General features: G+C 43.0%; 1 protein-coding gene across 1 annotated transcript in view; it reads left to right on the top strand.

Moving 5' to 3' along the window:
* Positions 1–10,017: 10,017 nt before the first annotated feature.
* MCF2L2 (MCF.2 cell line derived transforming sequence-like 2) overlaps positions 10,018–25,454 on the top strand; it is a gene marked incomplete at both ends in the record, with an annotated part of 158,859 nt that continues 143,422 nt past the window's right edge. The window contains one exon of the mRNA XM_082486920.1: positions 10,018–10,159. Within this exon, the coding sequence (XP_082343046.1) occupies positions 10,018–10,159 (142 nt within the window). The remainder of the gene's footprint in view (positions 10,160–25,454) is intronic.

The following is a 25,454-nucleotide window of genomic DNA, read 5'->3' as shown; positions in this document are numbered from 1 at the left end:
CCCTGGAGTTGCTTTCTGTTGATACAGAGCCCCAGCCAGCGAGATGCAGATGGTCCCCATCGCCGCCTCTTTTGCTGAGGAGCCGCTAGAGGGCACAGGAGGGTATAACCATTTTTCTGCACGAACCCTGTAGGAACAAGGCCATCTCCCTGTTCATGCTACAATAGCACTAAAGTGCAAAGCAGCCGGACAGCACGATTTCAAAGACGTGGTCTCCAGAAATAAATAGCCTGCAAGATGGGTGCTGAACCTTTGAAAATTTGGGTACACGAGTTCTCCACTTAAGGTTTTCATCCAAACTAGGATATACTATAGAAGGAAAACACCTGACTACATGCACGTAATTCTTCATCTCTTTCAGAACCATAGTTCACATGCTACATAAAAAACATTTTCTTATTTAGGATTAAACACATCCCTTCATTTTAATCTCTAGAAAAATATCAGAGAGAGCCTAACCTTAAGAAAGCTTGTCTTTTAGCAAATGTGAGAATCTGTTGTGATTTTGCTAACTTAATTGAACACTACAAAGGTTATTAAAAGTGTTAAACACCTGCCAGGAAATACAAAGACTAGGAATACATCTAAAAGGAAAATAAGGCTAGCATCAGTATGACCATCCTCACCCCCTAGAGAGCAGTCCCACAATACCTGAGTGGAGATGGTGACAGATTCAAACAACATAGAATCATAGAATCAGTGAGGTTGGAAGGGACCTTTAAGATCATCAAGTCCAACCATTAACCTACCCTGATAAAAACACCACCACTTCTAAACCATGTCCCTAAGCACCTCATCTACCCTTTTCTTAAACACCTCCAGGGATGGTGAATCCACCACCTCTCTGGGCAGCTTATTCCAATGTTTAATAACCCTTTCAGTGAAAAAATGCTTCCTAATATCCAATCTAAACCTGCCCTGACATAACTTGAACCCGTTTCCTCTTGTCCTATCACTTGTCGCCAGGGAGAAGAGGTCAGCTCCCATCTCTCTAAAACCTCCTTTCAGGTAGTTGTAGAGGGTGATAAGGTCTCCCCTCAGCCTCCTCTTCTCCAGGCTAAACAACCCCAGATCCCTCAGTCGTTCCTCATAAGGTTTGTCCTCCAGACCCTTCACCAGCTTTGTAGCCCTTCTCTGGACACGCTCCAACACCTCAATGCCCTTCTTGTAGTGAGGGGCCAACATATCAGGTCTAAGATAATCTAGCAAGTCTAAACTGCAGGCCAGGAACAGCAGAGAAAGCAGCTGAAACAGCATTACCTACAGCATAAGGGAAAGAGGGACTGGGGGGCCTCTTAAATGGAGTAGCTGGAGCATTGGATGTAGGGTGTGTTGGTGGGCACCTCAGCTGAGAATGTTCTGACAGTTAAGTCTGATTAGTGCACTGAGGACTCTGACTACATGCTGCTGCCAAATGCAAAATATTTTCTCAGTAAAGCCCACATGGTCTAAAATACCTGCCATGTCCACTACCAGTGATATTTGGGATCAGTCACTGAGCCTGATTTTAAATCTCCTTATTAGTGTTTTGTTTTTAATTCAACCAATTAATTCATTCTTAGCAGTTTCAGTTCAGCAGCCTTCACTATCAGACCTGCTGCCTCTGAAAGTGTGTGTAGTAGTAATTAGCCTGACACAAACAACACTGCAAAACCTTAATGAGCAAGACACTACTTTAAAATACAGAGTTGAAAAGGTGGGGATATCTACAAATGATATAAAATAAAATTGAGAAGCACTCTGTGTGCCATGTTCAAGGCTGCAATGAAGAAAAGGGTATTTCTTGGTACGTTCTCATTTATCTTCCATCTTTACTGAAGTAATTGCAATTCATCTTAGGCAAATTGTATGAATACCTTGGGATTCAGTTCCTAGCTGAAGATTGTTTTCCTTATGCTGCATTATTTGTATTGAGATTTTAAAGTTACTTGGTATGTTCTTATAATGCTTCTATCACAATTAAATATATTGCTTTGTTTGTTGTACAGTTGATTGCTATTCTTGAAGCAAGTATATTTAAAACAAGAGATAGGAAAATATTGCGTAGAATTATGTGAATTTATGCTACAAAGGAGCAGCAAAGAAAGGGTAAAGAGGAGGTGAAACTATTATTTCCCCACCTGAAAAGCAGGTAGCAATTAGGATCAGGTGTTATCACTAATAGTGGCATGGAGAATGGCTACAGGGCCTGTTCCAAAGGAGCTGTGAAAGAGATACTAGCTGAAAGAAACAAAACAAGAAGATAGATTTTTAGGTGCAGAGGGAAATTATATTAATATTATTATATTAAGCCTGACATGGTTTCATTCTTGACAACAGAATAGTCCTAATTGTGAACCTACTGCTTTTAGCTGCTTTTGAACTATTTTGCTGTTGCTTTTTTAAGCAGAACATCTTTGCATTTAAAGATTCCCCTCAGAATAAACCAATTTGAAGGGATTTCAAGCCAGTGGGAGATGTATGGATTTCTGCTTTTAACACATTCCTCCCCAAATTTGGGGGTTTGTGGGGCAAAGCTTTAGGTGAAGTTATTCCTGCTCACCCCCCTCAAGCCTTCTTCAAATGGTTCTCAGATGTATACTAAAATAAAACAAACCCCCAAAATATTCTTAAACTGTATCCTTTTATTGGCAATTAAATGGGAAATTGTCTATTTCATGGGAGTAACAATCTCTCTGTGGTGCCAAAGTGCTCAGCTGAGAATCACTGAAGAAGTACAAAGCATTATTTAATGCTATATTCCATGAAGTGGACTTATGCCTATTGGGGCTAAGGTCCATAAACAGATGTGGGATTTAGATAAAATTCATTGAGTTAATCTGTGCTGGTCAGCAGAAATCATTTGCAGTGGGGTTTCCTGGCAGACTAAAAAGGAATTTCTTATCTTATCAGAACACTGCACCACTCAGCTTTAGCCAATTGAAGGGTACAGTGCTGTTGAAGTCAAAGCACTGTCCTTATTTTATGTTGGCTTGTGCAAACAGTGTTTAGCACATCCCAACATAAGAACACCGCATGTTCTGATAGCAGGACACTTGAGTTGACAGGGAAGGTCTTTGTGCATTAGTGTAATGTTGCAGAGAAACCCTTGCGCTGCCTCTTGTAGGACAAGTTATCTCAGATGCAGTGCTGTACTGTTTCTGCACCTGAAGCTGACTTACAGACATCTATTTTACTGTGTGGAGCTACTTGCCCGTTAGTATATATTGTCCCTGGATAATTTTAAACTTGCTACAAAAGCAAATGTGGCTTTTATGCTCATGCTTTGTCTGTTTATCCCAGCTGGCCCTTTTCCATGCAATTTTAGCAGTTCTTGCCTGGTTTTGACAAAGGTTTAAAACTCTGTTTCCTGTAAATCTTGTGAAAATAGGTTGTGAGAGAGTCAATCATTAATTTACCCTACTATTAGACATTACAGAATCAAGACAGCATAGGGTGATGAAAACCAGTAATTGTGCTGGCTGGGGAGAAGAGGAAGATGGCGGGAGTGTGGTTGTGTGTGGTGAGGCAACATCTTGGCCTTGCTGTGCCCTGGTGCTTGATGCAGTGCTCTGGGTGGGGAGAGGTAAATGAAGTGTAGTCATGACGTACACTGATGCACATGCTAGCAAGTTATCCATCCCTTTATTTTTCTGCTACACACCAGGCATTGGTGTAACTTGGGAAATCACCCTGTAGATTGTTTCTTTCTAGAACCTTAAATCCATTACAGCTGATGGCTTAGAGACAAAGGTGGGGAGAATAAACTGGGAACAGCTTAGGGGTTCAGGCAGTGGGTGGATGTGAAGAAGGAACAGCTCTGCAGCATCAGGCATTGAGTAGGACAAATTCCTACTGCCCACGTGTAGGTGTGTGCAAGTGTCCAGCTGCCCTGTGTGATTGCACATGGGGGTGCACACAGAGGAGAGCGCTGCAGCCTCTTGTTCACAGGTGCCCAGCATTGAGAAACTACCTTGTGGGCAGGTCCTTCCAGACAGACCTCTGCTTTCTGACGCCAGCACTGTCCTGGGGAAAAAAATAAGAATGTATACTTCACAGTTGCCAGGCCAGAAGGAGTAACTCCTCTTTGAGTGATTTTTATCCTCAGTTCCTTAGAAAGACACAAGCCTTGCCCTAGGGGACATGAAAGGAGTGTGTTTGATGCATATCTGCCAGCTGAGATAGCCCAGTCAAAGCCTTGGTGTTCAGAAAAGTGTAGATAGGAGCTCCTTTTCCTTGTGGACTGCTCAGAGTAACTGAGCGAACCTCAGTGCACAGACATGCAAATAGGAAAAAATCAATAATCCCTAAAGCCTAGTATCCCACTCTACATAGTAACAGATGTTGAGTGAGAGATGGCAATAAAACATCAGAAATGCCTTTACTCTACTTTGTAATGTGAGAAGCTGTTTCTTCCTGTTCGGCTAACATTTGGCATGTGTCCAAAAGCCCTGAATATCAACAGCCCTTGTGATTCTTACAGATCCTATTTTTATCCCCGCGTCTTTCTGGTTCTGCTTTATCTGCTTTAAGATATGAATTGCACCAACAAAAAAAATGCTGCTTCCATCAGGGATTGTGCACAGCTGCTCTTCAGGGAAAGATGCTGTCCTGGTGGTCTTGGCTGCATGGATCCACCAGCTGTTTTGCACTGCCAGTGCTCCAGTGGTTGGTTGCAGGGAGGAAAAGGTGAAAAGGGAGAGAAAGAAGAACAGTGCAGTGTTCTGGACGCTAGCAAGAATCAGGGTTATGGTCCCCCCTGGAGGTAACTCAGTGTGTCAGTGGCAGAGTACAGAGAAGAGAAAACCATGTTTCCTTCTTAATGTCCAGAGACTTTGTGTTCCAGCACTCACGCTGCTGCTGGAGGGCAATGGCACAAAGACTGTGCCCGTGCATCCACCTCTTGCGGTGCGTGCATGCACCATGGTGATCATGGTGTTTAGGAATGTGGGAGAATGGTGGCCTAACATGCCCAGTTATGGATCACAACCTTCTCTGGGTTACCCAGTATCTTTCATCTCTTCCTTTTGTGTTTACTTGTCTTTCATTTTATTCCCCTGACTCTTGAAGCCAAGAGCTATGTTTTGGGTATGTATTGCACAGAAAGGCTCTTAGCCTCACTTGGGTCCTTAGGCATTTTCATGATCAAGACTGGAATAACTTTGCATCCAAGCCTAAGCCCTGGATCTAGCTGCTCTGCCCTGTGCCAGTTATAAATTGGTAACTTTGGGAATCTGTTTGTTGATCTTGCCAAGCAGATGCCTAGCAGGACAGAAATGCCTTCTGTTCTTGCTGATGTGCACTTAGCTCCAGAGGTCAAGAGACCAGATAAAATAAACCCTGCAGGTGCAGCACCAAATCCTGACCACTGCTTGGCTCATGAAGATTCTCTAATCCAGCAGTGATGGCATTGGCTTTTTTTTTTTTTTTTAATAATGATAGTAACAGTTCTTGATTAGCCCTGGATGCCTATACCGCTTTGAGATGGCAACAAAAGTTCTTTGGCTAAGTTGTCTTCTGATCTTCGCTATACTCATTCCTGCTTTTGGCAGCTCATGTGGGAGTAAATGTGCACCAACAGTGGCAGAGTTCTTGTTTCCCACTGCTGAAGGTGACCAAAAATGTTCTGCTCGTCAGTTAGGAAATCACTTTAAGCAGATCAGTGTAATGAGATTCTGAAGCCATATGGCACTGGAATTAGTGCCTCCTAGTGCTGTAACTGCATGCTGTAATTGCAACAGTGCCGTATGCTAAAAGTAATTTCAAGAGCAGAGATATTTTTTTCCTCTGCTCATTCCTTCAACTCCTTGGGGCTTAAAACAATGCTTGGGATGTAGCCCTTTATTAAAAAAGGAGGAGGAGGGAATCCTGGTCTGTTTTTTATTAGTTGGAAGAAAATAAATGGAAGTTAATAGAAAGACTAGTTTTCATTTCCTAGCTGAACAGTGGAATGGGTGTTACCTGTAACAGCACTAAGTGTGCTCTGAAAATAAACCTTCATGTCAAGCTGCCTTGTGGCTTATCAGATTCATGGTCTGGATGGTGGGGAAGGCAGAAAGAAGGTCATGGAGGTATATGCAAAAGGAATAGTAAGTTTCACCATAGCTATCGAAGAACAATTCAAACTTCAGATAAAACGCCACATAAAAAATAGGAAAATGTGAAGCTGGAGGTTCAGGAATGAAATACGGATATTTTTCCTTAGCTTCTATGTATAGCAATCTTAATAGCAGCACTGGATTTAGATCACTTATTTCTCATCTGTGTAGAATACTACATACAGGTGCAGGGAGCTGCTGGTCTTCATTAGTAAGTAAGGTATCTCTTGCTGATCTCACTGGGGTTTTTTCTTGTTTTTTAAATCATTTGTGGATAGCAGAGGCAATTTTTGAGTCTCATCTAGTAAACTTTCTTGATGGTTCTTATAAGGCTTAGTTGGAAAAGGGATGTCTGTTTCCCCTCAATTGTTTTAATGACTGTGTGGGGTAAGTTGCAAACAGGGAGTGTTCTACAGTATTTTCTAGCTGCCTCATTTACACCTGCAGCAGAAGCAAACATCTCTCCCCCTTCCTCTGGCACATACATGCTGTTCCCAAACTCAATTCTCAACTCTTCAAAAGAAATTACATCCATTGTGCTCGGCATCATTGAGATCCAATGTGTTTGTTGCCTGTTTCATGCTTAACAGTGATACCAACCATTGGAGCACTGCTTTTTGGGGCAGAAGCATATTATTTCATGAGAAGATATATGGGGCTTAAACTGATTTAACAGAGTTGGCTTTTTGTGGCAATCCTCTGGCCATGCAGTAATGACAGCAAGCACCTTCCAGCAAGCTCCAATTCCAAGGTGAACTGGTATTTCTAATGAAAGTAGGAGCTAGTGCAGTTCCCCAGGCTGTTTTGGTTAATGGGATCTGAGGATATCTGGGTGGTTGGCTGTTGTTTTTTTATTCATTTCTGATGACACTTTCTTACATTTATTTACTTGCTTATTCATTGACAGACCAACCCAGATGAAGTTGCTAGGCAATGCTGGCAATTCACGAGCCAAAAATATCCTCTTCCATAGCTTTTCCAAACATTTTGCTCTTGTTGTCTGGAGCAGCAAGAAAGTAACTCACTTCCATGTTATTTATGGAGAAGACCCAAGAAAGCATGCTTGCCATTTTCTGTACTTGTTCCTTCCGCTATACTCTTCTTCACGCAAAAACAGTAATACTTTTGGTCAGACTAATACCCTTTAGCTAATGGAGGAAAATTGTGAAGAATCAATTATCCATTCTGAGTGCATGTTTGTTTACATGTTACAAAAAAGCATTCCTGCATGCCAGCCCTTGCAGCAGCTCCTGTGCAGATACATCCAGTGCAGTACAGAAGTAATTTGTGTGGTAGGAAACAGTCCAGGTCTCTTAGTACTCCCATATCAGAGGTTTCCAATATGTATCAGGAGAAGCTAGCCCAGCTGCTTCTGAAATGGGAATTAAATGACACTTCCAGGAGAATAACCAGATTCTTCTGTCCATCCATCTTAGTCCTTGCAGCACAGCACTCAGTCCCGGAGGTAAACTGTATGTGCCCTCTTGCTAAATGTGTAGCAGCTACAGTCAGCTTATTTTTTTGTCTGGAGCTGGGTCATGGCAGTGGTACCCCAGGCATACGTGTTTAGCATTCTAATGGATCAGTATTTTCTAGGGAAAGACTGAGACTTAGATGTTTTTAGATAGTTTCCCTGGTGTGTGCTGTGGCTACCTGTGCTTCAGAAGCTCACACCTAGGGCAGATTTCTTTTTGCATTCCACTTCCAGGATCAAGTCTCCCCCTTGGACTGGAGTGTCTCACACATCCTCTTTGTTGCTAAGCCACGTGGATACTGGTGAGGACAGCGTATCCAAGGGAGGATGGGAGACAGAAGTATATTCTCACAAATGCTGTATTCTCCCCCATTGTATATCTATATATGTGCAAGGTGGAAGTGTTATTATTCTGTTTATGTCAGACGTACACATGAACATGTTATCAGAAAAGCTTATTTTTGAAGGTACATCATGTTTGCCTGTGTATGGAAGGACACCTTGAGTCCCTGTAATGACAGAAAAGAGGATGGAAGAAAGGCTTTAAGATAAAACTGTTGGGTTATGTTTCTAGTTTTCTTATCTCATGATGACAGTTTTCTAAAAATTAATTCTGCCTTCTGTGCCACTGCTCTCCCTATCTACAAAATATTGCAGCCCCATGGGGATGTCTCTATGGAAGCTCTAATAAATATTTTACAAATGCTAATTAACCAGGTCACCCAACAGCTTAGTACATCATTGTCCTCACTTTTCAGGCAGGGTTATGGCAAAGGCAAAGAGCAGGAAGGTGACCAGCTTCATGCCATGGACCAAATTTAGAGGCCAAGGGAGCACAAATCTTTTACTTTAAGAGCAGAGATCCCCTTTATAGCCTCCTTTCATCAAAAGGAGAGGTCCTGAGACTCACTGCTTCCTTGGTCTGGTAGCTATTTTACTGCATGGTTCAGTTTCTGTGTGCTCAGTTAGGGAGCTGAAACAGCTCACTGCGTGGTTGGGGAGTGGTGGAGCTGGCTGGGGAGAAGCTGCAAGAAGTTTGCGGAATGGGGAAGAAGTAGGGCTCAGTTAACTTCTGTATGCTTTAGCTTACAGGCATTCATGCCTGTCCATCTTGTTATTCACCATTTTAGTAATGGCATCATGTGAGGCTTTTTCTCCAGAGCATCTTTGTCCCCTCTAGTTCATCCTCTGATTTGTATTAATTGGGCTTCTCCTTTCCCACTCTAGTCTAGGGATCAGCTGTGATCTGAGAGGGCCACGAGCTGAACAGCACTGGATGCAACTATGTAAAGTGCCAACAGGTGCTAGTGCTTGAGACAAGGAAGGCAAAGACTCTCCTGGCCTGTGTATAAGATCCTTGCAGGAAGCTTGTTCTGTGCTCAAGTGCCTGCACTTGAGCTCTAGGTTGCAGTTCAGCCCTGATTCATTAGGTTCTCGTATTCTTTGCACTGTCACTAGTGCTGGCCTTGTGCCTGTTCACGTCTCCTGTGCAGTCCCTCCTGACCCCAGGGAAGGCTCCTTCACTGCATCAGGATTGAGTCCTCTCTGCACTCAGCTCCCCAAGTACTAATTTCTTCACAAGGCTGTCTGATCAGTGATTTGTATTACACTAATTGTTAAAAGGGAAAAAAGTCAACTTAAATATCCAGCACCTTCAAAGAGAGATTTCTAAATGTATGTTTGAGATCTCTCATTTTGGTGTCGGACTGATGGATCCAGCTTCTTTTTTAAAACAATTTGGGTTGGGGGTTGCACATCTAGCAGAGCATATCTGCCAGCAATATTTCCCTTTTGTCCTACATTTGCTACTCTGTTCATTTAGATTATCAGATCTTATGAGCAGGGACTGTGCACAGCAGCAGAGGGCTTTTCTGTACAGTTGCAGCTTCCCGGTACCACTGCCAGACATATGAGTAATTGGTTGAGCAGCTCTGCAAAGCAGTCTCCTTGCACCGTCCAAGCTGAAACGCAGAAGTAAAAAAATCCGTTCTCAGTGATGAAGAATCATAAAATCATAAGCCTGAAAGGGACCAAAAATAATGAAGAAAAACCTTTTCTTAAAGAAAAATTATTTGTGAACATATCTGGCGTGCTCTTTAAGGGATGTTCTGTGATCTTGCAAGGTGCTTCTGGGATCTTCTCTCTTCATTGTTGCTTATAAAATAGCTTTAAATTAATGATAAGGAAGCCATTCAGGGCATGGGCTGTGCTGAGGTTCACAGCTTTCATTCTGAATGAGAGAATAAAGTAAACTGATATTGAAAGCAAGGAGGGAGAAACAAACACAGTCAGTAAGCCTATAAAAGTCTTAGCCAATTGCAATGGCGAACATCCTGCTGGAGAGGGTGACCTTGAATGAACTAAGTGGGATAAAGTCACCAGCCTGGACTGACGGCTGAAGAATCAGGCTGGATTCCAGCAAACTGAGAGAGCAGATTCCTGACAAGAGTCTCCTGAGCTGTGGCAATGGCTTCTCGGTGTCGGAAATGTGGACAACAGGTGCCCAGGAATCCACCTTTCACTGCTGTCCGGATAACAGAAGGAGAAATGAAATCTTATCATGATTTTATAGGAGGATGCATTAGGCTGGAGCGCATGGCAAAGAAAGGTATGTGGAGCATCTTTAAAAGAAATAGCATCGTTTAGTGGTAGCTGCATTGCGTTCCTAGGAGATTTGCAAAACCAGATTATTTTTCTAATGCTTTCTCTGAGTATTCAGTGGTAAATAAAGACAACTGGCTGGATTTGGATATTAATTCAGGTATGATTGCATCATTTGATTTGGCTGTGTATTTCTGGTATATTTCCAGTGATTTGACTCAGAGGAGGTTAAAATGAATGCTAGACTTTTTCTGAATAAATGTTTATTTCACTCGGGTGTTAGACACTGAGGTTTCTGTATATGTCTGAAGCAGGTATTTGCTGCACGTGTAAAATACCTTTTTGAAATGAATGTAAGGAGATGGGGCAGTGGGTATCATGACCCAGCTGACCCTGTCACCCTGTGCTGCTAAATTACTATGTAGAAGGTCGGCATCTTTCTCACTGTAAAGATTCTGGTTTCACTGTGCTCTTAACAGAAACTCGGACTATCAAGATTTTTGTGCTCTGTGTGAGTCAGTCTGGTGGCAGGGCAGTATTCCACTCTGAGTGGGTTGCTAGTATAAGACATTGATATCCTGGCAATTTGTGCTAATTGCATGTTAACTCTGAAGTGGAGTGATGGTAGTTGAAAACTAGGCTGTTGACTGTTTAGTCACTCATCAAGATTGCTGAATCATAGAATGCGTTTTCTCTGTGTGTCATTTGAGAGAAAGATTAACTAAGGAGCGCTTTGGTTTCATTTGCTCTGTTGACTTGAATAAATACTCAAACCTCAAATCCAGAAATGTATAACATGTTCAATAATACATAACAAAAAGATCCCCAAAAGTATGCAACGTGATTGTACTTTCAAGTTGAATTGTTTATTATGATTTAATTAGCTCTTCAGCAAAGAGAGTTGCATTCACTCTGGTAAATCGAGAATATTCTGCAGAAAAAGAGGTGGACCAGAAGCAGGTCATCTGCTTACAAATTGGGGTTTGCAGATGCTCTTTAATAGAGCTCTAATGCACAATGCTAGGGTTTGAAAACTGCAAAGCCAGTCCATTGTACCTCTGCTTCTGTTGGCCATCTATCCACGCTGATTTTTGGGCTCAGTGCCTACCTATGCATTGTATTTGGCTGACCTTTCGGTAACACTGATGTTTCCAGTTGCACTCTTTGTAATGAGGCATTCCGAGTTCAGCGTAGCATGGCAGAAATGTCTGGTATCTGAGTAAAAGACAGAACAAAATTAATTGAAGTTCCTTCCTGAATCTTTGATCAGGTGCTTCCAGGTTGCCTATGGCTCTGGGGGCCCGTGGGCCTGCTGGAGGTAGAGCTCAGGCATCTGCTGTTCGTTTTCTTCCTGTAGGTAGAGAGGGGAAGACACTGGTAAGAGGTTTGCCATGGTTACCGTTCCCAGGGAAACACCTTCCCTGCCTCTCATGTTGAGAGATGACCTGGCATAGTATTATGGGCGGAAATCCCTTGGAAAATAATTTTCTGCTAGAGAACAGATAGTGTGTCAATTAGTCTGAGCTTGTTGCCATTTTGTGAGGCAGAATGCATCTTTGCTGCTTTTGTTTTAAATTCTACCAAAGAGGCCACAGTAGGGGCAGAAGTTAGGATATTGCTAGGGACAAGGTGCCTTCAGGTGCATGCATTAGAGCTGCGTGAGCTGTGAGAATACACCAGTGACAACTCAGCATGGGGTGACCGTGTTAGAAGGGGGCTAAAAAGCTGACAAGGTGGCACAGGAATTCATAATAACAATGCTGCCCGGGTTCTTTCCTCCTGCTCTGAACTGACTCCGACCCTGTACTCGTCTCTTGTCTCTGTCTGAACATAGTATCAATGCAGGATCATGGATCTCTGTGGTGTGTTCTGACTTAACTCTTACTTAGGGGTACCCCTTCTGCAATGTAAAGATGCAGCTGGATTGCTGTTGAGGACTAATCAGTCCTGAGTGCTTACTCAGTACTTCAGGCAGTCCAAAGTATGAAGCATTTTTCACATACAGACTGCATATGTGGAGCCCTGTGAATATTCTGTGGCAATTTTATTTCTTGTACTAAATATCATAACTAGAAGAGATGGAAGGCAGAAATAGAGGCCACGTGGTTGCAGTCAGGCCTGCGGTGGCCTGCAGGTAACCTACCTTTGATCAACAGTACCCATAGTATGCAGTGCTGTGCTAAGCTAATCCAGTTCATGGATCATGCAAGTTCAAGGCTTCCTTTGAATCAATGTGATTTGTTTTGGTAGGGGTTAAAAGTGTGGTGGTTGTCTCCTGTTTGCATAAAGAGATGAAAATAGTGAATGCTTACAAAAAGAAAGTAAAGCTGTGAGGGGGCAGTTGAAGGGCAGTCTCCCTGTGGCCACATGATGACTGCTCAGAGCTCCACAGCCCTGGCTCCCTGCAGTGGGACCCTGCTATATGAGCCGGCCTAGGGGTGCTGAAGTCCCCTCTGGGGTCTGATGTACAAATGGTGCTGTTTTGAGTACCAGTATGTGACCTTGAGACTCTCTGGGAGCTGCAGCTCCAAGGTGCTATAACTGACAAGCAAGGGAAAGGAGACCCTGAAAGACAGGTAAGAAATGTGGCAGCGAGTCCAGTCCAGAGCTGATCCTCCTTGTAGCGCTCTCAGCTCCTCACAAAAGAGATACTGAAGCTGAAAGCAAAGCATGGCCTCTTGTTGTGAAATACATCATTCTTGGACAGTGGCTCCTGTGCCTTTTCAGCACTGACATGACTATTCATGTCACCCAGCTGCTGGTTCACATCTTTTATGCTTGAGGACACCTCCTGCCAAAATGGCCCCCTCTGTCCCCAGATGCTCTTACATAGCCTGCCTTGTGATGCTCGAGTCCTCCAATGGGGCTTAACATGGATGGATGGGCATTTGCTGATTAGACTGTGTTTCTGCATGCTTTGGAGCTTGAGGCTGCATGCAAATTATATATTTTTAAGTAAATAAATACGTGGGGTTTTTATCTGTGCTCAAGGCTAGTGGCTGTGTAAAACAGGGCAATGAATCTGCAGCTGCTAAGGAATATGAACTTCATTACTGAGGCTATTCAGGATTTTGCTATTTCTGCAAAACCAGGCAAGATCCTCCTTGCCAGTAGGATGGGGACCTGTCTTTTGGGCTAACAGAGTATTTCTGATTTTGTCCTTCTGCAAGGCAGAGGAATGCTGCAGTTCTGTCTGTCCAGCAATCACGGGCACTTGTTCTCGGTTCTACCACTGTTCTTACTGCTGGAAATTAAAACCAATACAGGGAGGAAAAGGGACTGAAGTATTGGAAATGGTTTTAGATCAGTTAAGGATTAAAAGACAGAAAACAGCTTCTATGGCACTATCTGCAGAAGGAAATCCCATCTGAATGAGATCAGGCTGAAATTTCCTGGATTTTTTTGGAGCTTCTTCACCTTCAACAGTGAAATAAATGAGAAATGCTTTCCTTTCCCACACAGCTGACCTTTCTACAAAGGTGCTGGTTACTGGGGAAAGTGACTCTTTCATGTGAAGACTAAAGTCTGCAGTTTAAGTGGAAGGTATTTCTAAACCCCTTGCAACTCAGTCACAGTGCCTCCTCGTGCATTGCTCAAAATTTTTCTTGGTTTATTTGCATCCAATATCTATTTTCCTCTTTAATGTAAAATGCTACCTAGGGAACCTGAGATAAATTTTTTCAGCTGGCTCTCACTGCAAAGAAAATAGCTAAAATAAAATATTCTGTTTTCCGCAGAGGTTTTTCTAAGAAAAAAAATCCTTATCTTAGATGCTGGTGTCTCTTTTCATGGGTTCCATTGATATGCAGCCTGCTCTGCTGCTATTGAACAATGCTGAACCCTGTTTACCTAATCAGAAAAGTCCAGAGAATGGTGCTAAAATTAGGGAAGGCATAGCTTGATTTCCATTAAAAAGAGTTGTGAGAGATAAGTAGTACTGAGAAAATCAAGAGAACAAATTCTCAGTGGGCAAGTTATAGCAGAGGCCTTCTGGGTATTTATGTTTTTCCCTTCCTCCCACAATACCAGAACAAGAAACAACTCAGTGAAGTGGAAAAGCATTAAACACGAATAGACAGATTGCTGTAATTGGTAATGTTTTGTTAACTTGTGGGACTTATTACCACAAGGTAATAGCTCAGTTTGCTTTTTTTGTATTGCCTAAATCATAGTGTAAACTGTCTGGGGAGAAGATTTTTGGGGAAAATGGTGCAGAATGTACTGGGAGGTTGGAGAGAACCTGTGCAGGGCTCTAACCCTGGTTATGCCCACGGAGCTTATTCTCCAAATTCAGCCATTTCTGCTGCTTCAAGCCCCACTTAAAGACCACCCATAAGTGCTAATATGTTGATCTTGTGTACAAATCATGCTGCTTCTTTATTATCTGAATCTTGCTGTGGATGAGTCTGCACAGTGAGGTTTCTAAGCCACAGACTCTCCTCCTTCAGCACCTGGTTATTATCTAGTAGAATTACTGGTGCTGAGGTATAAAAGAATGATAAATAAAGCTTGTTTGTAGCAGCCCAGCTCCTATATATGAATGTTTGGACTGTGCCAGGTGTCTTGTTGCACAAGTTTCTGATCCTATTAGTTCATTACATTTCTCAAGGGCAAAAAGAACCCCATCCTTCAGGCTTTTACAACAGACAAGAATTATTGATGAAACATTTATTTTTTTCACCTTTTTCTAAGCCAGGATATCTTAGCAACTTTGTTCTGCACAGAGACAGCACTTTATTCATATTCAGAACCTGTTCCTTTGAGTCATTAAATTGGGGGTTGCTGAGTTCAGGCTATTTGTCTAAACTCTGGAGTCACCACCTTGATACAGTATGCTGCTGTGAGGGCCCTCTAAGGAGCAAGGGTATACATGACTGAAGATCTGATTATGAAATTGGGATACTGTTAATTAGTAAGGGCATCCTCTGCTAGCACTGGGAAAAGCTGAGGTGAGATGGGAAGAGGTAAAGGAGTGCGATACTGTTCCATTTTCCCTTGACTTTACCACTAGACTCTATAAGGGAGATCTGCCACAGCAAGGGTAAAATTGGGGGCAACTATCAAATTTTTTAATCAAAACCACAATAAGAATCAGTGGGCTGGAAATTAAAGTGAGAGCTTTGAAACACAAGCCGATTTCTTTGTGTTAGGCCAGCTCCAGGGGAAGCAGTGGATTTGCAGTTGCCCGAAGTCTTTAACATAAGATTAAAGAGCTTTCTAACATGCTGGTTTAATCCAATTTCTGTGAACTTCTTGTGTGTTCAACAAGTCAAACACAATGAACCTAGTGGTCCCCCCTGGTCCTGCAGTGAAAGAATCTGGGAAAATGATCTCTGAGTTAGAAGCACTTGGGTACAAGCCATTCCTTGTCATGCTTCTGGAGAGCATGGTCACAGGTGTGACCATGTGAACATGTGGGGTCAGACGCTGGGACGGTGCAAGTTACTTAAGTGAAACAGGGGTGTATTATAGGATCAGGTCCCTGAATTATTATTTTTTTTTTTAATAAACTTCCATATGTATTGTAGTTGCTTACCAGTAACAAAAACTGAAACAGTAATTTTGACTCTACTCCATATGTTGAATGCTGGTGGGCCAATATTTGCATAGAAATATTGTACCACTGAGAGAGGCGCAACTAAGCTTTTGGAGTTTGGCAAAGTCATTTTACAGATGCACACTGAAATTATCATTACTAATTATGCAAATAAAAAAATGCCTTGACACTTGCAAATCTAGTGTATGAAACTGAAAGTGCTGCCTGATGAGCTCTCCTTTGAGCATGCAGTGGACTGAGAGGAATTTCTTGGTGCCCCTTTTATGATGAGTTCATTCCGCTCCTTGTCTCAGGAGTCAGCACAGGTTCGCCATTTACATTCACTTGCAGAGTAGCATTTAGTCTTCTAACTCCACAGCTGGATCTGCCACTTCTGCAGCACCTCTACACACAGGGTTAAAATGATTTTTAGATTGTAATCATCTGGCACGTTTGTCAGCTACTTACACGTGACACTTGTCCATAACGCTTTGGAGCTTTTCCCACCGCTGGTCCTAGAGAGGAGGAGTCTCTGCCTGAAGGTTAGGGATGCTGCCCGGGAGAGGGCAGTGCACCACACCGGACCTCGCTGAGGAGCTCTGCTCTGCGCTGACTGCCGCTTGCTGTGGGGCTCCCGCAGGAGATGATGGGGGTCTCGGAGCTGAACGGGGCTGTTGTCCCTTCACTGTGCACAAACAGAGCTGGAGCTGCAGCTCCCACGCACCGCCTCCCCTCCGGAGAGCAAAACGTGTCTGGAATGGGAGACAGATTTTGATTGTAAATTGGTTACTTGTGGACATTTATATCAGTACAGCAGCAGAGAGTAACTTTACACACGCATTACAGCTGTTAAATTAATTTGTTTTGCATGCAGTTTAGGTGAGGCTGGGGAAAGAAAGTGCAATGTAAAAACATACTATGCATCTTGCTGCTCTCCTACTCTACCTTAATCCACTTAATGTCTGTCTGTAACGCTACAGGTGTCTTGAGCTTTCGTACCTAGCATGGTGATGCTCTACTTTGATTTGGCATTTATCTGTAACTGCATATAAAATCCTGTTAGTTTTCTCATGCTATACTATAAATAATAATTTATAATTGTGATAATTTGTGTTGGTTGGCTGATGGGGGAAGGATGAAACACGGGGTGTGTTAGCCTTAAGACAGATCCACTCCAGTAGCCTATCTGTACAGAAAACTTCAGTCTGCTCCTCATTTACAAGTGGTGAGAACTGAGGTTGGCTGGTGATCTGGATTCCTCTCCCTGTGCCTCAATTTCCCTATCTATAAAATGAATGACACTTGTCTCTTTCTAGCCTGTCTGATGGTGGGACATGTAGAAGAAATAAGATGATACTACTGCATCATGGATCCTAGGGGACAGCTGCTCTGCTGTATGCTAGGTAGAGTGACTTGTATCTAAAGTTACTGAGTTGTTGGGATCTGTGGTAGGAAAGGGACAATTTAATCAATAAATCTAATGCTAAAGTGATGAGCCAATATTGCTTCAGACAGCTATAGATGCCATGTTACCATTGTCACACTAACACAAAAACGTGTATTTTCTTCATACACCACCATGCAAATTTGTGTCCTGGAGTCTTTGTTGAACGAGATATGTAAAACTGATTACTCCCCTGTTCAAGAGCTGTCATCATGTTTCCAACCAAATTCATAGGTCTTGTGCAGTCTTCTCCTTTGTCTTTAAATAACTACTATGCTTTGGTGTGTGGGTGTGCCCTCAGGATAGTACTCCAAGACAGCTATTCACAGCAGTGCTGTTGGTTTCCCTTGGCCCTAAATACTCTACTATTTAAAGTTATTTTAATGAGAGCCCTTTCCGTGCCTTAGTCTGAGCAAGTGAATCTGTTTTCTCTCTTGTCGGCATGTACCTTTATTTGTACTAAGCTGCGAATGCCTCCAAAGTGTCTAAGGGTCTGAGTGGGGAGCTGCCTGGGAGGGAAGAAGCCAGCTGTACCTTGGGGAGGATTTTAAAGCCTGGGTATGGTGCGTGTCAGAGGTCTCTGCTGTGGTTTGCGTTGAAGCAGTTACTAAGCAATTTGTGCAGTCTCCTCCAGGAGAGCGTCAGCTCTTTGGTGCGTTGGTTAGATCCAGGACTGCTTCCACAGAAGGCTGCCTCTTTCCATCCCTCCCCTCTGCCTCATGTGAACTCATTACCACAGCGGGACTGCAGAGAAGCCAGCCTGTGACACAAGGGAGGGCACATGCTTGTGAGTGCGTGGGTCTAAAGGGGAAGCATCACGCTTTGCATGCTATTGCCTTTTCTAATGGGCATCTGAACTGAGATGGTGGTGGCAGCTCGGAGAAGGCTGCTGGAGGGGTGGCTGGTTCTCCTTGGGCAAAGAGGTTGGCTGTGAGCATTATTTGTCTTGTTACTGAGATATATATTCAGCGTACTGCTGGCAGCAGTGATGGCTGCTGTGGCTCACTGTTTGTCTTCAATGGCAGTAACCAGGGAAATATTTTTGAGCTAACTGGCCTCTGTTCAGGAGTGAGCAAGAAAACAGTCCTTCAGCTCCTGAACTGAGTGGTCCCTCAAAAATGATGTGAATAGGCTCTAAAATGATTTTACTGGATGCAATAATTCAGAGCAGAGCCAGTGGCTGGAATTTTTCTAAGATACTGTTTCAGCTGTGAAACTCCGCTGGCAAGGTCTGGGGAGGAAGGAATGAAGTCTGCTATACAGTCTGCCATATCTCTTGATTAGATTAGTGTCCAAGTATTGTAGTGAATGTATTTTAGCTTTGCAGTTTGCCACATGCGGTTTTTGTTATTCGTGATGGATTTTAACATGACAGTGTAGAAATATGAAACCTTCTTTTGTTGTGTTCTGTTTTCTGAGCAGGAATTTGTGCTCTAGCAATCCAGCATTGTTGTGAAGCACAGATTTTGGGAAGAATACTTAACTTTTCTCTGGCAAAAATTAAAAAACATCAAGAAGTGTTTACTACTGAGGAACTAGACATGGGGCTGTACCATGCTGCTGTAAATCTGGATTAATTTCTTGAAGCTGTTGCTGAGATTAGACCTTGGCCTTTAATGCCATTTATTAGGGAAGTTTCTGTTTCGTGGAGAGCAGGATCTAACATCCCTCCATAATATCCCAGTGTGTGCACTGTAAAATCAAAAACTACATCTCAAAAAAAAAGTATAAAAGTATTTTGCTGAGCAAATGATGTGGATATTTCATAATGCATAGAGAAGATTTGTTAATAATTTCTTATTTATCTCTTATGATTTTACAGAAACATTATAAGAAGTGTCTTCATATGAGTATGCAATATGAAATCACCTAAACTGAACAGTGAGAGTATATGCTGTGGTGCATTCTGACAATAAGTAGTTGCCGAAATCCTTGAAGTGTGACTATAGATATTAATTTGTACACACCAATGTATTTTTGTAGAATGTACCAAAAGTAAATCAAAATACTGGCTTATTTTGACTCTCTTTCCAATTTACTTATGTAGGAGAAAGATTTTGATTTTTTGATTCACCAATCAATTGTAAGACATTTACTTTAAAAACAAACAAAAAAATCCCAGCCAAACAACGACATCAAATGACTGTTTTTCAAGAAGTGGTTAAATGGAAAAAGTGGCAAAATCTGTTTCTTCACCCAAGGGAGTCTATACCAAAATCTTTTGAAGTTGCTTTAGAAAGCTGAAATAGCCCCTAGAGGGTGCACGTTAGCGGTACCAGCACTGCATATAATAGTAGCAGAGACCCATTCTGCCTGGGTTGGTAACAGCCTGCTCACCAGTTTGACGCAGACATGAATAACTGGTTTTTAAACTACAGATAGGCCTGGTTGAGAACTGTCAACTTCACTACTTCTATGTAGAACTGTCAACTTCACTACTTCTACTTCTTCTGGGCAGAGAAGAACCTAATGAGGTTCAACAAAAGCAAGCGCAAGGTCCTGCACCTGGGGAGGAAGAATGCTAGGCACCAGTACAGGTTAGGGGCGGACCTGCTGGGAAGTAGCTCAGAGGAGAAGGATTTGGGGGTTGTGGTAGACAGTAAATTATCCATGGTCCAGCAATGTGCCCTTGTTGCCAAAAAGGCCAATGGAATCCTGGGCTGCATAGGGAAGAGTGTGACCAGTAGGTTGAGGGAGGTCATTCTCCCCTTCTACTCTGCACTGGTGAGGCCACAACTGGAATACTGTGTCCAGTTTTGGGCTCCCCAGTTCAAGAGGGACAGGGAACTGCTGGAGCGAGTCCAGCGAAGGGCAACTAAGATGATGAAGGGCTTGGAGCATCTGCCTTATGAGGAAAGGCTGAGAGAGCTGGGACTCTTTAGCCTGGAGAAGAGAAGGCTGAGGGGAGACCTTATTATGGTGTACAAGTATCTAAAGGGTGGGTTGAAGGAGGATGGAGCCAGGCTCTTTTCAATGGTTCCAAGTGGCAGGACGAGGGGAAATGGGCACAAGTTAGAACACAGGAAGTTCGGTTCAAATACACGGAAAAACGTTTTTACAGTTCAGGTGACAGAGCACTGGCACAGGCTGCCCAGGGAGGTTGTGGAGTCCCCTTCCCTGGAGATTTTCAAGACCCGCCTGGATGCAGTCCTGAGTAATGTGCTCTGGGCAATCCTGCTTTGGCAGGGGAGTTGGACTAGATGATCTCTAGAGGTCCCTTCCAACTCTGAAAATTCTGTGATTCTGTGAAAGGTGAGCATTTCTAACCTTTCCCTCTTTCATGGACATTGTTTGGGAAAGCTTGCAAGGCAAATCCATCCACACTATAGCTTAGATGTGTCCCCTTCTCAAGGGATCAGAGCATACAGGCAGTGCATCACTCAAGACAGTTGCTCCTAACCTTGCTTGTCCAGATTTCTCCTACATCAGTGTACAGAAAGTTGGGTTTGCTGTTACAGTTAAAAAACCAAAAACAAACCAGCAAACTTGAAGGGATACCTCCAAACATGAACCAGATTTACTTAAATATTCTAGATGAATCTTCTGTCTTTGGAAGCAAACTTTGCTATGAAACTTGGTTTTAATGAGAATAGAAATTCCATTTAAACAAATACACTTTGTAGGTTTTACAGATATGTTTGGTTAACAAATTATGTAAGAGAAGAGATGACACCAGTCACCTAACTGTGCTGCATTTTGGCTTTTGCTCTAAGTTGGTCTAAGTGAGAGTCTCTGCTGGAAGAGGTAGTCCTGGCCTTGCCATTTCCCACCACACGCCTTACTAGCGCTTGTACCCTTCAAGCTCCTTTGCAGAGAACTAACCCAGATAAGAAGCAATCCACTAAGAAAAAGATTGCCTCACTTTATTTACCATAACTTTTTTCCTGGCTTAGTTTTCAGTTGACTCAACTTGAGTTAGCAAAAAAACAGGTGGTGGGAATGTGCAGAAGAATAAGAGAAAGGATGGGATTTCCTTTCTGTTTATAGCTGGATTTTTAGTTCCTCTTTAAAGCAAACAATCTGTAGCACAGCCAGCTTGTATCTGTAACTGACCTTGCAGTTTCCCTGTCTGGGCTGAAAGAGTAAACAAACCTTTTCAAAAAGTAAACAAAGGGCACAAATGGTGAGAAAGAGAAATAAACAGAATTAAAAAAAAAAAAAGAAAGAAACCCGAAGGAAGAGCTTTTTTCTCTGATGTAATAACTAAAGTTCTTTTTGGCCTTCAGGAAGGGAAATGTTTTGCTTAAGGGTTTGCATTGGGAATTCTGGTGGGACAGAATATTTTCAAATCCTTTAGCCTGCGTAAACCTTATCAGTGAAGACATGCAAATTTGTCCCTTTAGTGTGTTTAATTCTTGAAACCTGATTTAGCTCAGCTAGACTAACTGTTGTTATTCATGGCAAGCAGACACAGGACTTGGGAGAACATGTGAACTGTAGGTACTTTGCAAGTTTCGTGCTCTGGATTTGTGTGTTGTCTTTTGGTACTTTTTAAGAAGAGTAATACAGAACATTAGGTGTCCTTTCATGCTCTTAAGATGAAATCTCTGTCCTTATGCTTAACCCTATCTGACTCTTTTTCATCACTTCAGCAATCTGATTTTTCCCCAAAACCACAATTTTGATTTTAATGCTGTGAGGGTCATTTTTGACTGAGCTTGCACAGAGTAGAAGTAGGCTGACATACTCTACAATTTTAGCAAAGATTTTATTTCACTCCCACCTGTCTTCCTTCCCTGTGAATTACATATTAGGCTGTTGTGAAGCAGAGATGAACTTTGCTCTGGAAATTTGTAACCCTTTATTCCAAGATTAGTGTCTTCAGATGGGGGATTGAAGCAACCCTCTGCTCTAGTCAACAGAAGGCCAGGCAGTTGTAGTATTCAGTCACTCAAAAACAAAGAAAACACAGTGTCCTGTTATGGCCGGTTGCCTTTGGTTGTCTTTCATGGAGCAATAGGCACTGCTGTGTCAATCTGCTCTGTGCAGTCCAGTCTTTCACTCCAGCAGGTCATCCTTCCAACACTGTTGGAAACCATTAGTTGCCGGTAGCATGTAAACTAGTTTCTCTCTGCTCAGAGAAGAGAGGAGGGAACAACATCATATTCATTGTAGCTCTTAATCAGCTGCTGTTGCTGTAGCCCTGAAGGCAGCATTCGTTGGACTGTGCTCCAGACCTGCTGCAGGAATACATACAGCTGTGGTGAGCAAGAAAATAGGCAAGTGTGTGTAGGGAAGCACAAACATGTTTCATTTTTAAGAGAGGAATTAGGAAGCGTAACTCGAGCGTTTTTTCCCTTAAAGATTAGATAGCACAGTTGCAGCTAGCCTCCCTAGGGATCTGGGAGGGGGGAGAAGCTGTGTCAGACAGATGGCTATAGTAATTGCTTTTCTTTTTCCTCCCCTTGGTAGAAAAGCTTGGGAAGCAAAGTTGTAAGGCCTAATTCTTCTGCAGTGAAACTGACCTTGCATGTAAAAACTTGAACAGTCTCTGCTCGGAATTGAATTTATAGCTGTTTAAGAGGAGAACCAAGAATAGATAAACTGACTTGTTTCTTTCCCCCTCCTCAGTATCACATACTTACTCACATTTTAATTGTCCTGGCAAATTCAATTTGCTCAAGTAATGAAGAACTGCATGGTATGTGCAAAGATTCAACTTTGGTGACCTACGTAGGGGATTGCCATTGTTTCATATAATACTATTTGATCAATTAAGCTTTTTTCTTTTTTAAATTTGAGAAGCTATGTGTAACTGCCTCTTCAATTAAAAAAAAAAAAAGTTAAGACCACAAGAATAATCACACAGAAGCTAGGAAATGCCTGAATCAAGGTTGCCAAGATAACCATGATCCAGCCACTTGGCTGGTGTATATTGGCTGGTGTATATTTTGATATGGTCTTTAGTTGCATGGTTGTTACAGACCTTTTATCAGAGGACAGGACTGCTCTGAAGTGACCAGGGGTTGTCCAATCTCTTCTGCAGATATTTGCAAGGTGCAATGAAGCAAGTTGTTGTCAAGCTCCTGGGGCTTATCAGCTTCCTAAATCCTTCCCATTGACTTTTGGGTCCCTGTGTAGTGAATTAAAACATAGAATCACAGAATCACAGAATTATCAGAGTTGGAAGGGACCTCTAGAGATCATCTAGTCCAACTCCCCTGCTAAAGCAGGATTGCCCAGAGCACATTACTCAGGACTGCATCCAGGCGGGTCTTGAAAATCTCCAGGGAAGGGGACTCCACAACCTCCCTGGGCAGCCTGTGCCAGTGCTCTGTCACCTGAACCGTAAAGAACTGTTTCCGTGTATTTGAACGGAACTTCCTGTGTTCTAACTTGTGCCCATTGCCCCTCGTCCTGTCACTTGGAACCAATGAAAAGAGCCTGGCTCCATCCTCCTTCAACCCACCCTTTAGATACTTGTATGCCATAATAAGGTCTCCCCTCAGCCTTCTCTTCTCCAGGCTAAAGAGTCCCAGCTCTCTCAGCCTTTCCTCATAAGGCAGATGCTCCAAGCCCTTCATCATCTTAGTTGCCCTTCGCTGGACTCGCTCCAGCAGTTCCCTGTCCCTCTTGAACTGGGGAGCCCAAAACTGGACACAGTATTCCAGTTGTGGCCTCACCAGTGTCGAGTAGAGGGGGAGAATGACCTCCCTCGACCTACTGGCCACACTCTTCCCTATGCAGCCCAGGATTCCATTGGCCTTTTTGGCGACAAGGGCACATTGCTGGGCCATGGATAATTTACTGTCTACCACAACCCCCAGATCCTTCTCCTCCAAGCTACTTCCCAGCAGGTCAGCCCCTAACCTGTACTGGTGCCTAGCATTCTTCCTCCCCAGGTGCAGGACCTTGCACTTGCTTTTGTTGAACCTCATTAGGTTCTTCTCTGCCCAGCTCTCCAGCCTGTCCAGGTCACGCTGGATGGCAGCACAGCCCTCTGGGGTGTCAGCCACCCCACCCAGTTTGGTATCATCAGCAAACTTGCTGAGGATACACTCTGTCCCCTCATCCAGGTCATTAATGAATATATTAAACAAAATAGGACCAAGTATTGACCCCTGGGGGACACCACTGGTTACAGGCCTGATGTCTATCATCAATAAGTTTTTCTGAAGTAGTCTATGAACCTGCAGCTGTTAGCTCAATATCAGCTCATGTCAGCCTAAAGCAGGGTTTCCTCAGCTGTGGCTGTTTATTGTCCCACGGGAAAATGGTATGTTGCTTCTGCCCAAGAGGCTGAACACCGCTTCCTGCAGGCTTGTGGCTTGCATTACCCAGAGCAGGAAAGCTACAGAGCCTCCTGGGATAAAGTTAGTGGAAGATATGAAGAGATTAATGCTCATTAATGCTAGGCAAAATGTCATGGCTTTAAAACAAACCCAGACCTGTGTCTTTCAATTTGCTTTTAAGAATTTTTTCAAGCTTTTCTTTTAGTCAAAGATTAAAATCTTCCTTCAGCAGCACCAGGTAATCATATGTTTCCAAGGACTGGGACTTCTATTGCAAGCTCTGTGCTGTGATGGTGTGAAAAATTCATCAGTATCGGAGAGTAACTACCTTTAAGCGCTGTCCTAGAGGAAAATGCAAGAGGGCAAATGTGACCTTGTGTGCTGTTGGCTACAGCTGCTGACAGTTTGTAGCCATGTGATCTGATTTGCCATTTGGGTTCACAAGGCACCTTCCCTTCTTTCCTCAGATTTTCTCAGTGTCCTGCTAGTTTCTTCTGCTACAATTTCTTTTCCCAGCATGTCAGTGTGTGAGCTATGCTCACTTACTTGAACGTGTGATTCCTAGTCACCAAAAGTATTTTATACCACCTTTCTCATCATCTGAATGTCTCTTGCAGAGTGTGGGTTTTGCAGCAAATCCCATGTGGCTTGTCTTGCCCAGGCAGGGGATTTGATGAGAACTAACTGGCACTCTGCAGTTCTTGTTTCTATTACTTCATCTTATCCTTACACCACAAAATTCTTTTGGCACAAAAAGGGGGCGGGAGAGATTTCGCTTTTGCTTAAGACTGGTTGATATTAATGATGCCTTCATATTGGCAAACATCAAAAGAAAGTTATTGTACTGGCAGGTTTGTCACCCTGGAGGGATGAGCAAGCCTCTGATAGGCTAGAGACGGCACGTTTTCTAGTTAATTTTCCATTTCTTTTGAGCTTTCTTGTGATTGTCTCATCCATTGTAGAAACCTTTGCTCCATTTTTGCAATTGTTTGGCGTAAGCTCAGTCCGATCACCTAAATCTGATTGCACCTGTCTACCTGTGGAACTGCACAGTTGTCACTGAAATCAGCAGCATTTACTTCAGTGGATG

The sequence above is a fragment of the Vanellus vanellus genome, assembly GCF_965231255.1.
Source record: "Vanellus vanellus genome assembly, chromosome: 8".
NCBI classification, from domain to species: domain Eukaryota; kingdom Metazoa; phylum Chordata; class Aves; order Charadriiformes; family Charadriidae; genus Vanellus; species Vanellus vanellus.
Note: the sequence above shows the minus strand (reverse complement) of the source record. Positions and strands in the feature narration are given on the sequence as shown.